The sequence below is a fragment of the Monodelphis domestica genome, chromosome 1 (assembly GCF_027887165.1).
Source record: "Monodelphis domestica isolate mMonDom1 chromosome 1, mMonDom1.pri, whole genome shotgun sequence".
In the NCBI taxonomy this organism is placed as follows: domain Eukaryota; kingdom Metazoa; phylum Chordata; class Mammalia; order Didelphimorphia; family Didelphidae; genus Monodelphis; species Monodelphis domestica.
Genome location: NC_077227.1, coordinates 423423416 through 423437411, shown reverse-complemented (window position 1 = coordinate 423437411; position 13996 = coordinate 423423416). Strand labels below are relative to the sequence as shown.

Below are 13996 nucleotides of genomic sequence, written 5' to 3'. Positions count from 1 at the left end.
TTGGGCAAGTCATTTAACCCTATTTACCTCAGTTCCTCATCTGTAAAATGAGCTAGAGATGGAAATGCAAATCATGTTAGTAATCTTTGCCAAAAAAAAAACCCATGTGGGGTTACAAAGAGTCAGCCATGACTGAAATGATTGAACCACAACAATTGTTTTAATGTCTTTTTTCTGTGGTACCTGAGAGGGCATTTAGTCTATTATATAGATTAATAATGGAGATCTTAAGAATTTGTGATCTGTACAAGGTCACATGGGGGGGGGGTCAAAGCTCTGATTTGAACATGGGTCGTCTGTATCCACATATTATTTTCCCTGTGCCACACTGATTCCTTCTTCTTTAAGCAGATAGAAGAACACTATGGAAAGGGAAAATAAGACAAGTATCTCTGAATTCCTCCTTCTGGGACTTCCCATCAGACCACAGCAACAAGTGTTGTTCTACATCCTATTCTTGAGCATGTATCTCACCACAGTTCTGGGGAATCTGCTTATCATCTTTTTGATCAGACTGGACTCTCACCTTCATACCCCCATGTATTTCTTCCTCAGCCATTTGGCCTTCACTGATGTCTGTTTCTCATCAGCGACTACCCCAAAGATGCTGATGGACATGCAGACAGGGAGTCAGACAATTCCCTATGGTGGCTGCATCTCACAGATGTATTTCTTCATATTATTTACTGATCTCGACAGCTTCCTGCTCACTGCAATGGCCTATGACCGTTATATTGCCATCTGCTACCCTCTCCACTATACTACCATCATGAACCAAAGTCTTTGCAGTCTACTGGTAGTTGGGTCCTGGATCCTCTCCTGTGCCAGTTCCTTTACCCACACCCTTCTTCTGGTCCAATTGTCCTTCTGTGCAGAAAATGTTGTCTCCCACTTCTTCTGTGATCTAGATGCCTTGCTCAAGCTGTCTTGCTCAGATACATCCCTCAATAAGCTGGTCATGTTTACTGTGGGAACAACAGTTATCATGCTTCCATTAATATGTGTCCTTGTCTCTTACATCCACATTGTTGCAACTATCCTAAGGATGCCCTCTTCCAAGGGGACCTGCAAAGCCTTGTCTACCTGTGGCTCACACCTGTCTGTAGTGTCTTTGTATTATGGAACAATCTTTGGTCAGTACCTTTTCCCCTCCTCCAGGAACTCAAATATCAAAGATATCGTCTCTGCCATGATGTATACGGTGGTGACTCCCATGCTGAATCCCTTTATCTACCGTCTGAGGAACAGAGATATGAAGGATGCTTTGAGAAGGATCCTCAACAAAACAATATTTTCTCAGAGACGGTAATTCTTGAATTTCCAAACTAGCTCCATTTCATTAAATGCATGGGATTAAATGTAGTTTCCATTTGCTCTATAGTTGGGAATAGTAATATAATCATACCTTATATTTCTTTATTGCTTTTGATGTGATCTTTTACTGTAACCCTTTTACAAATTCGTTTGTTGTTTCATTAAGGTTCCCAGTTTTCTCCCTCCTTTCCTCTTCACCCTGCTCTAAAGAAGGCATAATTGACTATGTATTAATGTACATAGGTATATCAAACTCTGCCATGAACATTTCTAATTAAAAAAAATTTAAACATTATTTTATTTGGTCATTTTCATGCATTATTCATTGGAAACATAGATCATTTTCTTTTCCTCCCCCCTTCTTCCAGCCCCCCTTTCCCTAGCCAATGAAAGATTCCACTGGGTATCACATGTGTCCTTGCTCTGAACCCATTTCCTTGTTGTTGGTATTTGCATTAGGGTGCTCATTTAGCATCTCTCCTCAATCATATCCCCTCCACCACTGTAGTCAAACAGTTACTTTTCCTTGGTGTTTTTACTCCCACAGTTTGTCCTCTGCTTGAGGATAGTTTTTTTTTTCTTTCTCATAGATCCCTGCAGATTGTTCAGGGACATTGTAAAGCCATTAAGGGAGAAGTTCATTACATTCGATTGAACCACAGTGTCTCAGTCTCTGTGTACAATGTTCTCCTGGTTCTGCTCTTTTCACTCTGCATCACTTCCTGGAGGTTGTTCCAGTCTCCATGGAATTCCTCCATTTTATTATTCCTTTTAGCACAATAGTATTCCATCACCAACATATACCATAATTTGTTCAGCCATTCCCCAATTAAGGGGCATCCCCTCATTTTCCAATTTTTTCCATCACAAAGAGCGCAGCTATGAATATTCTTGCACAAGTCTTTTTCCTTATTATCTCTTTGGGGTACAAACCCAGGAGTGCTATGGCTGGATCAAGGGGAAGACAGTTTTTTATCACCCTTTGGGTATAGTTCCAAATTGCCCTCTAGAATGGTTGGATCAGTTCACAACTCCACCAGCAATGAATAAGTGTTCCCACTTTGCCACATCCCCTCCAGCATTCATTACTTTCCTTTGCTGTCATATTGACCAATCTGCTAGGTGTGAGGTAATACCTCAGAGTTGTTTTGATTTGCATCTCTCTGATTATAAGAGATTTAGAACATTTTTTCATGTGCTTATTAATAGTTTTGATTTCTTTAACTGAAAACTGCCTATTCATGTCCCTTGCCCATTTTTCAATTGGAGAATGGCTTGATTGTTTGTACAATTGGTTTAACTCTTTATAAATTTGAGTAATTAGACCTTTGTCAGAGGTTTTTGTTATGAAGATTGTTTCCCAATTTTTTGCTTTCCTTCTAATTTTAGTTACATTGGTTTTGTTTGTACAAAACCTTTTTAATTTGATGTAGTCAAAATTATTTATTTTACATTTTATGACTCTTTCTGTCTTGCTTGGTTTTAAAATCTTTCCCTTCCCAAAGGTCTGATATGTATACTATTCTGTGTTCACCTAATTTACTTATAGTTTCCTTTTTTATATTTAGGTCATTCACCCATTCTGAGTTTATCTTGGTGTAGGGTGTGAGGTGTTGATCCAAACCTCATCTCTCCCACACTGTCTTCCAATTTTCCCAGCAGTTTTTATTAAATACTGGATTTTTGTCCCCAAAGCTGGGGTCTTTGGGTTTGTCATAGACTGTCTTGCTGATGTCATTTATGCCAAGTCTATTCCACTGATCCTTCTTTCTGTCTCTTAGCCAGAACCAAATTGTTTTGATGACCATTGCTTTATAATATAGTTTGAGATCTGGGTCTGCAAGGCCACCTTCCTTTGTATTTTTTTCATTATTTAGTTACCTTCCCTATCTCTTTTAACTAGGTTTATTTTTACTTTGGCTTTGTTAGATATCATGATTGTGATTCCTGCCTTCTTTTTATCAGTTGATGCCCAATAGATTTGGCTCCATCCTCTTACTTTCACCCTATGCATATCTACCTTTCTCCTGTGTGTTTCCTGCAGACAGCATATTGTAGGGTTTTGGATTCTAATCCACTCTGCTATTCGCTTGTGTTTTGTGGGTGAGTTCATTCCATTCACATTCAGAGTTATGATTACTAGCTGTGTATTTCCCAGCATTTTGATTTCTACTCCTGATCCTGCCTTTTCTTCTTTCATTATTTCCTTCTACACCAGTGTTTATTTATAATCAGTCCCTCTAGTTCCCACCCTTATTTTACTTCCCTTCCTACCCCCCTCCCTTGTTATTCCCCCCTTATTTTCCCCTGTAGTCTTTTTAAAATTCCCCCACACACACCCTCTCCCTCCCTTGTACTGATTCCCTCCCCACCAGTCCATTTTTTACCCTTCTACTCCCCTATAGGGCGCAAATTTATTCTCTGCCCCAATGGATTGGATTGTTCATCTCTCTTTGGGTCAGTTTCAAAGCATGTAAGAGTTGAATATTTCCTATCTCCAACCTCTTTACCCTTCCAGTGTATTGATGTTCTCCCCCCTTCTGCCATGTGCTACTTTGTGACATATCAATTTACCCCCATTTGTTTCTTTTCCCATTTCTTTTACTTTTAGCCTCTCTCCCTTTTTTTTTTTTAGTTCTGGTTGCATATATAGTAGTAGTCTCTCAGTAACTGAGGATGATGGTTGTCTTTGTGTATTTTCATCTATAATAGATGAGTGTGCACAAAGACACTTGTGCGTGAAGGAGATTTAAGTGGAAAAGTCGATGCACAGAGACAGTCTCACTCTCTCAGCGTTGGAAGCCTGGGTCCAATGGCACGAAAAATCGTTACACCTGGAGACTTCCTCAGCTGCATTGGATGGCCGTGTTGTCTTTTGTGCTCCAACACGCCCTAAGCACTCCACAGTGCTTTGCTGTGTCGCCATCTCAGCCGTTGAACCTTCTTATTGGTTTCTTCCATCTGTTCAGCTGAAGCAGTCTTCACATGCTGGGTGAGAAAGTCCCTGGCTCACCAGGGGTCTACGACCCGATGGCTACCCTCACAGGGTTTAGCCAGCCTGTTGAAGCCGTTGCCTGGGGTGTGGCCGCTGCCGCATGCTAGCAGCTACTAGGAGCCACAAGTGAGAGCTGGGTGTCAGGTGAGGGTCAGAAGCTGGAGAGCTGCCCTAAGAGGGCACGACAAGCCCTCCATACCAGAGATACTAACCCTCCCTGAGCACCCCATACACCCCATATATATATATATACATATATATACAGACATGTATATGTATTTATGTATGCATATATCTATATACCTATTTATGTCTTGTCCTTTCATCCTATATAGTTTGTCACTGTTCCCTCTAAGTGTAATTCTTCTAGCTGCCCAGGTGATAGCAACAGTTTTAAAGCTTATCAGTGACCTATTTTCTTATAGGGATACATATTTTAACTTATTGAGTCTCTTAAAAATTTTTTTTTGTTGTTCTTTTGTTTTGTTTTTCTTTTTCCCCTCTTTTTTAATTTCCTTTTGATGATTCACTTGAGTTCTGTGCTTGGACATCAAATTTTCTGTTCAGGTCTGGTCTTTTCTTTACGAATGCTTGGAATTCTTCTATTGTGTTGAATGACCATATTTTCCCCTGTAAGAATATAGTCAGTTTTGATGGGTATTTTATTCTTGGTTGTAGACCTAGTTCCCTTGCTTTCTGGAATATCATATTCCATGCCTTTCGGTCCTTCAGTGTGGATGCAGCCAGATCCTGAGTTACCCTCACTGTGTTTCCGTGATATCTGAATGGTTTCATCTTGGCAGCTTATAATATCTTCTCTTTGGTCTGATAGTTTTTGAGTTTGGCTATAACATTCCTGGGTGTTGTCAGTTGGGGATTAAATAAAAGAGGTGATCTGTGGACTCTTTCAATCTCCACTTTCTCCTCTTGTTCTAGGATATCGGGTCAGTTTTCCTGAATAATTTCCTGTAGTATTATGTCCAGGCTTTTTCTTCTGTCATGGTCTTCTGGTAGGCCAATGATTCTTTTTTTTTTTTTAATATATTTTATTTGATCATTTCCAAGCATTATTCGTTAAAGACATAGATCATTTTCTTTTCCTCCCCCCACCCCCCATAGCCGACGCGTAAGTCCACTGGGCATTAGATGTTTTCTTGATTTGAACCCATTGCTTTGTTGTTAGTATTTGCATTAGAGTGTTCATTTAAAGTCTATCCTCTGTCATGTCCCCTCAACCTCTGTATTCAGGCAGTTGCTTTTTCTCGGTGTTTCCACTCCCATAGTTTATCCTTTGCTTATGAATGGTGTTTTTTTTTCTCCTGGATCCCTGAAAGTTGTTCAGGGACATTACACCGCCCCTAATGGAGAAGTCCATTACGTTCGATGATACCACAGTGTGTTTGTCTCTGTGTACAATGTTCTCCTGGTTCTGCTCCTCTCGCTCTGCATCACTTCCTGGAGGTTGTTCCAGTCTCCATGGAACTTCTCCACTTTATTATTCCTTTGAGCACAATAGTATTCCATCACCAACATATACCACAGTTTGTTCAGCCATTCCCCAATTGATGGGCATCCCCTCGTTTTCCAGTTTTGGGCCACCACAAAGAGCGCAGCTATGAATATTTTTGTACAAGTCTTTGTGTCCATTATCTCTTTGGGGTACAGACCCAGCAGTGCTATGGCTGGGTCAAAGGGTAGATATTCTTTTGTCGCCCTTTGGGCATAGTTCCAAATTGCCCTCCAGAATGGTTGGATCAGTTCACAGCTCCACCAGCAATGAATTAATGTCCCTACTTTGCCACATCCCCTCCAGCATTCATTACTTTCCTTTGCTGTTATGTTAGCCAATCTGCTAGGTATGAGGTGATACCTCAGAGTTGTTTTGATTTGCATCTCTCTGATTATAAGAGATGTAGAGCACTTCTTCATGTGTTTGTTAATAGTTTTGATTTCTTTATCTGAGAACTGCCTATCCATTTCCCTTGCCCATTTATCAATTGGAGAATGGCTTGATTTTTTGTACAATTGATTTAGCTCATTATAAATATGAGTAATTAAACCTTTGTCAGAGGTTTCTATGAAGATTTTTTCCCAATTTGTTGTTTTCCTTCTGATTTTAGTTATATTGGTTTTGTTTGTACAAAAGCTTTTTAGTTTGATGTAGTCAAAATTATTTATTTTACATTTTGTGATTCTTTCTATATCTTGCTTGGTTTTAAAGCCTTTCCCCTCCCAAAGGTCTGACATGTATACTATTCTGTGTTTACCCAATTTACTTATGGTTTCCTTCTTTATGTTTAAGTCACTCACCCATTTTGAATTTATCTTGGTATAGGGTGTGAGGTGTTGATCTATTCCTAGTCTCTCCCACACTGTCTTCCAATTTTCCCAGCAGTTTTTATCGAATAGTGGATTTTTGTCCCAAAAGCTGGGATCTTTGGGTTTATCGTATACTGTCTTGCTGAGGTCGTTTTCCCCCAGTCTATTCCACTGATCTTCCTTTCTGTTTCTTAGCCAGTACCAAATTGTTTTGATGACTGCTGCTTTGTAATATAGTTTGAGGTCTGGGACTGCAAGGCCCCCATCATATGTGTTTTTTTTCATTATTTCCCTGGATATCCTTGATCTTTTGTTCTTCCAAATGAACTTTGTTATGTTTTTTTCTAAATCAGTGAAGAAGTATTTTGGTAGTTCAATGGGTATGGCACTAAATAGATAAATAAGTTTGGGTAGGATGGTCATTTTTATTATATTGGCTCGTCCTATCCATGAGCAGTTAATGTTTTTCCATTTGTTCAAGTCTAGTTTTAGTTGTGTGGCGAGTGTTTTGTAGTTGTGTTCATATAGTTCCTGTGTTTGTCTTGGGAGATAGATTCCTAGGTATTTTATTTTGTCTAAGGTGATTTTGAATGGGATTTCTCTTTCTAGTTCTTGCTGCTGAGCTGTGTTGGAGATATATAGAAAAGCTGATGATTTATGTGGGTTTATTTTGTATCCTGCAACTTTGCTAAAGTTGTTGATTATTTCAATTAGCTTTTTGGTTGAATCTCTAGGATTCTTTAAGTAGACCATCATGTCATCCGCAAAGAGTGATAACTTGGTCTCCTCCTTGCCTATTCTGATGCCTTCAATTTCTTTATCTTCTCTAATTGCTACTGCTAGTGTTTCTAGTACAATGTCAAATAGTAGAGGTGATAATGGGCATCCTTGTTTCACTCCTGATCTTATTGGGAATGCATCTAGTTTATCCCCATTGCAGATGATATTAGCTGTTGGTTTTAGATATATACTGTTTATTATTTTTAGGAATGACCCTTCTATTCCTATGCTTTCTAGTGTTTTTAATAGGAATGGGTGTTGTATTTTATCAAAGGCTTTTTCTGCATCTATTGAGATAATCATGTGGTTCTTGCTAGTTTGCTTGTTGATGTGGTCAATTATGTGGATGGTTTTCCTAATGTTGAACCAGCCCTGCATCCCTGGTATGAATCCTACTTGATCATGGTGAATGATCCTTCTGATCACTTGCTGGAGTCTTTTTGCTAGTATCCTATTTAAAATTTTTGCATCTATATTCATTAGGGAGATTGGTCTATAGTTTTCTTTCTCTGTTTTTGACCTGCCTGGTTTTGGAATCAGTACCATGTTTGTGTCGTAAAAGGAGTTTGGTAGAACTCCCTCTTTGCTTATTATGTCAAATAGTTTGTATAGTATTGGGGTTAACTGTTCTCTGAATGTTTGATAGAATTCACAGGTGAATCCATCAGGCCCTGGGGATTTTTTCTTAGGAAGTTCTTTGATGGCTTGATGGATTTCAATTTCTGATATGGGATTATTTAAGAATTCTATTTCCTCTTCTGTTAGTCTAGGCAGTTTGTATTTTTGTATATATTCATCCATTTCTCCTAAATTGGTGTATTTATTGCCATATAATTGGGCAAAGTAATTTCTAATGATTGCCTTAATTTCCTCCTCATTGGAGGTGCTGTCCCCCTTTTCATCTTTAATGCTGTGAATTTGCTTTTCTTCCTTCCTTTTTTTAATTAGATTGACCAGTACTTTGTCTATTTTGTTTGTTTTTTCAAAGTACCAGCTTCTTGTCTTATTTATTAAATCAATAGTTCTGTCACTTTCGATTTTATTAATTTCTCCCTTAATTTTTAGGATTTCTAATTTGGTTTTCTGCTGGGGGTTTTTAATTTGATCGCTTTCGAGTTTTTTCAATTGCATTTCCAATTGATTGATCTCTGCTCTCCCTTGTTTGTTAATATGAGCATTCAGGGATATGAATTTACCTCTGATTACCGCTTTGGCTGCATCCCAAAAGGTTTGAAAGGATGTTTCGCCATTGTCATTTTCCTTGATGAAATTATTAATTGTTTCTATGATTTCTTCTTTAGCTAAACGGTTTTGGAGTATCATATTGTTTAATTTCCAATTGGTTTTAGATTTGGTTTTCCATGTACCATTACTAATCATTATTTTTATTGCCTTGTGATCTGAGAAGGCTGCATTCATTATTTCTGCTTTTTTGCATTTGTGTGCTATGTTTCTGTGACCTAATGTATGGTCAATTTTTGTGAATGTGCCATGTGGTGCTGAGAAGAAGGTGTATTCCTTTTTATCCCTATTTATTTTTCTCCATATGTCTATTAATTCTAATTTTTCTAAGATTTCATTCACTTCTTTTACCTCTTTCTTATTTATTTTTTGATTTGATTTATCTAAATTTGATAATGGTTGGTTTAAGTCTCCCACTAGTATGGTTTTATTGTCTATTTCTTCCTTCAATTCTCCTAGTTTCTCCATTAGAAATTTGGGTGCTATATTATTTGGTGCATACATGTTGATTAATGATATTTCCTCATTGTCTAGAGTCCCTTTTAACAAAATATAATTACCTTCCCTATCCCTTTTGATCAGGTCTATTTTTGCATTGGCTTTATCAGATATCATGATTACCACTCCTGCCTTCTTTCTATCAGTTGAGGCCCAGAAGGTCTTACTCCATCCTTTAATTCTGACCTTGTGGGTGTCAACCCGCCTCATGTGTGTTTCTTGAAGACAACATATGGTAGGGTTTTGGATTCTAATCCATTCAGCTATTCGTCTACGTTTTATGGGTGAGTTCATCCCATTCACGTTCAAAGTTATGATTGTCATTTGTGGACTCCCTGGCATTTTGATTGCCTTCCCTAATTCTAACCTTTTCTTCTTCGGCTCTACCTTTTAGTCCAGTGATTTACTTTGAATCAGTCCCCCTTGTCCCCTCCCTTGATGTTTCCCTTTTTAGTCCCTCCCTTTTTGTTCCCTCCCCCTCCCCCCTCTCTTTCCCTCCCTTTTTGTTCTCCCTCTCCCCCTCCCCCCCTTGGTTTTCCCTTCTCCTTACCCTTGTTGGGTAAGATAGAATTCAAGATCCCAATGGATCTGGATGCTTTTCCCTCTCAGAGTTGATTTCCCTGAGATTGAGGTTTAAGTAAACCCCCCCCTCTCTTCCTCTCCTTCTTATAGGAGTTTTCTTCCCCTCCCCTTCCCCTGTGAATCTTTGTGTGAGAACCATTATTCTATTTGGTCTTTCTTTACCCCCTATTTATACATTACATTTTCCCCACATATTAGTATACATAGGTTGATATAAATGTAGTCCTTATAGAAGAGAGTTTGAGTAAAAGAAGATAACATTTTTCCCCTTTCCTTAATATTTACCTTTTCAGGTATTCCTTGCTCTTTGATTTTCGGTATCAAACTTTCCACAGAGCTCTGGTCTTTTCTTTGCAAAAAGTTGGAAGTCTTCTATTTTGTTGAATGCCCATACTTTCCCTTGGAAGTATATAGTCAGTTTTGCTGGGTAGCTGATTCTTGGTTGGAGACCCAGCTCTCTTGCCTTTCTGAAGATCATGTTCCATGCCTTACGATCATTCAGCGTAGAACTTGCAAGGTCTTGTGTGACCCTGATTGGCATTCCTTTATATCTAAATTGTCTTTTTCTGGCTTCCTGTAGGATTTTTTCTTTTGTTTGATAGCTTTGGAATTTGGCAATTACATTCCTGGGAGTTGTCTTTTGGGGGTTTAATGTAGAAGGTGTTCTGTGAGCTCTGTCAGTGGCTGTATTGCCCCCTTGTTCTAGAATCTCTGGGCAATTTTCTTTGATTATATCTTGTATCACCATGTCCAGTTTGGTGTTTATTTCTGGCTTTTCTGGGAGTCTAATTATTCTTAAATTTTCTCTTCTCCCCCTGTTTTCCAGATCTATCACCTTGTCGGTGAGATATTTTATGTTCTCTTCTAATTTCTTGGTGTTTTGGCTTTGCTTTATTAGTTCTTGCTTTAAAGCCTGGTTTTCTTTTACAGTTTGGTCAAACTGGTTTTGTAGATGCGTGAATTTCTTTTGCATCATTTCCCACTTTTCCTCCCAGAGGGCTTCCATCTTTTTGGTCCTTTCTGATTCAAATTCTTCATGGGTTTGTGGAGAGTTTCTATTTCCTTTGGAAGATTTTGGAGAATGTTCTTGTATATCTTCTTCTATCTGCTCTGTATTTTGTATTTTGGCTCCATAGAATGTGTCCAGAGTCGCCCCTTTCTTCTTATTTTTCTTGGTATTTTGGGGCTTCTGTGCTTCTGTGGAGTTTGTCATCTCTGAACGTGGAGGATTGGCTTTTCTTGTCTTTTTCTGGTGATCAGAGGCTTTAGTCCTGGGCAGATGTTGGTTCTATGAGCGTTCCCTGGGTTAAACTGAATATGCCTCACTGGAACTGGAATGGAAGGGTCGGACCACGAGGCCACACTCTCCCCCTGGCTCGATTTCCGGAAGTTGCCTTCAGAATCCCTGGCCGTGAGGCTGTTTCCTCGGCCTGCGGGGGGATGGGCTGCCGCTTCCCCAAGCTCCGAGAGCACAGACTTTCACTGAGACTTGGATAGCAGGATCCAGCCCGTGAGGCTGTCTTGCCCGCCCTGAGGGTTGCTGTTGTTTTGACCAGCTCTCTGCAGCGGAGGCCCCAGGCAGTAACTTTCACCCGGACCAAGCGGCTCTTTGCAGCGGAGGCCCCAGGCAGTAACTTTCACCCAGACCGACCAGCTCTTTGACCGACCGGCTCTTTGCAGCGGAAGCCCCAGGCAGTAACTTTCACCCGGACTGGGACTTGGGTAGAAGACCCTGAGGGTTGTTGTTCCTCAGACCCTGCTCTCTGAGCCCGGCGCGGCTGCCGCTTCCGGGAGCCTTGGACTCTGCGCTCCTACCCCTGAGGTCCGAGGGATCTCGGGTTCTGGCTTTTAAGGGGAGCCGTACCTTTTGAACCGGGTCCAGGTCCAGGAGGAGGGTTCCCAGGGTCTGTGCTGTTGATCGTTTTGAATTTCGGCGCCTTAGGAGCTTCTAGTTTGAGATCGGTCGGGAAGGGTTTTCCGGAGATCTGAACTTCAGCTTTCTCTAAGCCGCCATCTTAACTGGAAGTACACACACCGCCAATGATTCTTAAATTGTCTCTCCTTGAATGATTTTCTAAATCGTCTGTTTTGTGAATGAGATGCTTCATATTTTCCTCAATTTTTTCATTCTTTTTGTTTTGTTTTATAGTGTCCTGCTGCCTTGTGAGGTCACTTAATTACAGTTGTGGTATTCTGGTTCTTAAAGACTGGATTTTTGGTCATCCCTCTCCTTCTGGTCTGATTTTCTTTGGAGGTCATCTTTCATCCCCTTTACCTTGTCTTTTATCTCCTTTTTCTCGTCTTTCATCTTCTTCATCTCATCTTTCATCTCCTTTGTCTCATTTTCCAGCTAGTTGATTTTGGCTTTCAAGACACTACTTTCTCATTTTAGTTCAAGTGCCTCTGTTTCCAGATGACTTTTCTTAATTTTTAAGTTCTTTTCCCAATTATCTTCAGCCTCTCTTAATTATGTTTTGAGTTCTTCCACAGCCTGTATCCCATTATTTTATATGATGTTTTCTTAGTTTTGCTTATTTTGCTCCACATAGTTTCATAAGCCTTTCCATGTTTTCTTAAATTAACCTGTTTATCATTTAATACTACACAGTAATATTCCATCACAACCATATGCATAATTTGTTTAGCCATTTCACAAATAATGTAACCCCTTTAAAGGTAGAATACCAGAAATTATTATTCCCATTTGCTGGATGAGGAAACCAAGTTTTAGGGACTATTTTATGCAGCAATCATATTCATGCCACATGACTCTAATTTTGTCTGCTACTTCATATTGATGCTCAATGTTTGCTAATGATGTTTCTACTACCTCTGTAATATGATAAAAGATGAATGGTTTGCAAAAACTGAGAGGTGCAAACATCAGAGTGAGAGATTGACAGTAGCATGTGACTAAGGGTCACATGGGAGCCTGAGGCTAGAGATCTGGGAAAGATTCTATGTTCAACAGACTTCATCAGATCTCTCCTGGAAGGATATGACTTTGAGGCTTGGAAAAGGCTTTCTCCTGAGACCAACAGAAGAAAAGAAATCTTTTGGATCTGGCTGCTGGCAACTTTGAATCAAGAAGATTGAAAATAGACTAACCAACTGAAGATCCTGGCCCATTTGATTGGACTCCTGGTGTGAGATGACAATTGGAAATTTACTGTTTAGCTTAATAAGATAGTTTTGAATAATTTATAGATATTATATTGTTAAGATAATTAGTATAATTTCCTCCTAAACCCCTATTCCTTCCTCCCCTTCCCAAACAATAAATCTGAATTATTTATATGTTCCCTCTTGTTCTCTCCTCACCCAAATTCCCAACATAAGAGTAAATAAAGAAAAATATATCAGCTTAAAATGTTAGGATTTTTATAAGATGTTTATTTTATTTGAAGGGAATTGGGAATTCTTGGACAGAATGGAAGAGACTATCAGAGATATCCTCAATGCCCTTCCTTCATTCCTTCGTTCCTTTGTTCATTCGTTCATTCCTTCCTGCCTCCCACTTCCTCCAGCATTTTAAAGCACCATTACACCATGATATTATACAAATTATTGAGGATAGTTTAAAATTCACTGTTTTTCCAAATGTAGATCACCCTTTTGCTCCAAAATCTGCCTGCACAAAACCTGAACACAGCTGATCGATCTATCTATCTGTCTGTCTGTCTCTCTAAGAAGTTTAACCCAAACTTCAGGATAGCATGTATTCATAACAATTAGGCAATAAAACAGGTCTCAAACATAATGGAATTTAGGATTTTATGGCTTGGGAAGGGAATGATGCCTATGTTTGGCACTTGTTTTTTGCTCTATACTTTTGTGATGCGTGTTCTGGTCCTCAGACACTGAGCTATTGCTTGACATAAGCTGAGTGCTACTTCCTAAGGCATTGGAGTCCTTAACTCTTCACTTGCAAAAGTCTCTCAGTTAAAACACAGGCAATCACATTCTCAGGGAGGCTGTCTTGATTGTATTAATATCCCTTTACAAGTCCGAATAAGCCATTTTGTTTCTCTGAGAAATCTCCATTTTTCTTTTTTCCCTAGAAGTTGCTTTTGCTCTTAGAGGTTCAGTCAGAGCCATCCTGCTGAGGGTGCTGGTAATGATGGTGTTGATGCTGGTGAAGATATTTATTATATGCAGAGTACTGAGTTAGGACATGGGGAATCTAAGATAAAGATGTTCTGCTCCCTACCCTCCTGAAGCTTACAATCTAATAAGAAAGATGCACAAATTACTGTATTAAGAGAG

The 13996-nt window shown here is 39.3% G+C and overlaps 1 protein-coding gene across 1 annotated transcript in view; it reads left to right on the top strand.

Annotated features, from left to right (window-relative positions):
* Window positions 1-364: 364 nt before the first annotated feature.
* LOC100017167 (olfactory receptor 1J4) overlaps window positions 365-13996 on the top strand; it is a 51849-nt gene continuing 38217 nt past the window's right edge. The window contains exon 1 of the mRNA XM_016429255.2: window positions 365-869. Coding sequence (XP_016284741.2) covers window positions 365-869 — 505 coding nt within the window. The remainder of the gene's footprint in view (window positions 870-13996) is intronic.